Source organism: Acyrthosiphon pisum, unplaced genomic scaffold (assembly GCF_005508785.2).
Source record: "Acyrthosiphon pisum isolate AL4f unplaced genomic scaffold, pea_aphid_22Mar2018_4r6ur Scaffold_20522;HRSCAF=21286, whole genome shotgun sequence".
Classification (NCBI taxonomy): Eukaryota; Metazoa; Arthropoda; class Insecta; order Hemiptera; family Aphididae; genus Acyrthosiphon; species Acyrthosiphon pisum.
In genome coordinates, this window is record NW_021769891.1 from 1 (window position 1) to 1,290 (window position 1,290).

Here is a 1,290-nt window from a genome sequence, read left to right on the forward strand (position 1 = left end):
TTCTGAAAAGAACCAAGAAATATTTAGAGTTTTTGAAATATTTGATCACTCAAGTCCTGATTTTTTCAATCCAAAGTGTTCCTATCTTCATTCATTCATAAACCATTATAATTATTTTGAAATAAATATATCTAAAATGTTGACAGAATTTCCATCTGCCAAATCATTGCTTCAAAGTAATAAAATTATTCAACTAAATTTCGATTCTATTGTATCCTCTTTATCACAACTTCCAGCAGCCTTTTCTGAAACTTTAAAAATAATTTCTATACTAAAGATTCTTCCAATTACTACTGCTTCAAATGAACGATTCTTTTCATCCCTTAAAAATGTAAAAACTTTCTTACGTACTACAATGGGAGATAACAGACTGAGTGATCTAATGGTTTTAAATGTAGAAAAAGAAGAAGCTAAGTGCATAGATTTATATAAAGCTGTAGATGCATTTTCAAATATGAAGCAACGGAGATACCCGCTTAAATAAAAACCTACGCTGCTATGTTTTTATAATTATAATTACCTGTGTTATTATAATATTGTTATAATAATAAACTATTATATTTCCAGTTGTTTATTATTTCCATTGCTTTGCACGCTTTGCTTTACTTTATACGTAAGTCATAAACTCAGCTTTGAATAATTAAATATTAATTTGTATTTTCCCTTTTGTTTGATATCCTATTTGAATATTTTATATTTAGTTTATTAACCCGCGATAACTCGCACTGTTAGAAATAATCTAACATTCAACTTATTTTTAGAATAACAATAATCGTTTAAATGATAAATAGTTGTCCTTCCATCAATGCTTTATCTATATCACTATAGAACTAATAATATCATAATGGAAGATAAGATAACATTATTTGACAATTGTTTTCAGTTTAAAGTTGACGGTAAGCAAATTGTTAGTAGTAATCTAACGCGCGAGTGATCACGACACCCGAGTTGTTAGTAATAATCTAACGCGCGAGTGATCACGACACCCGACTTGTTAGTAATATTCTAACACGCGAGTGTTTACGCGGTGATTTTTGTATGTGTGTAAAATTCAAATTAACATTTTCAAACTAATATCATTATTTTTAGTGTCGTGTATCATTTTATGATATTGTTTTCTTTGTAATTGTTTACTGTAATAATGAACAACGATAAAATTACAAATAAAGTAATAGAATGGTTGCAAGAAGATGAAGATACAAACATCAGTGACCTGAACTCAGAAACAGATACAGAATCTGAGCATTCAAATCATGACACAGAATCAGAACAGTCAGGTAATAGTGATTC

General features: G+C 28.6%; 1 protein-coding gene across 1 annotated transcript in view; it reads left to right on the forward strand.

The window, feature by feature from the left end:
* The first annotated feature begins 1,141 nt into the window (after positions 1-1,141).
* The window catches only part of LOC107882273, a 1,823-nt gene continuing 1,674 nt past the window's right edge, over positions 1,142-1,290 (forward strand). Inside the window, exon 1 of the mRNA XM_016800404.1 lies at positions 1,142-1,272. Coding sequence (XP_016655893.1) covers positions 1,142-1,272 — 131 coding nt within the window. The remainder of the gene's footprint in view (positions 1,273-1,290) is intronic.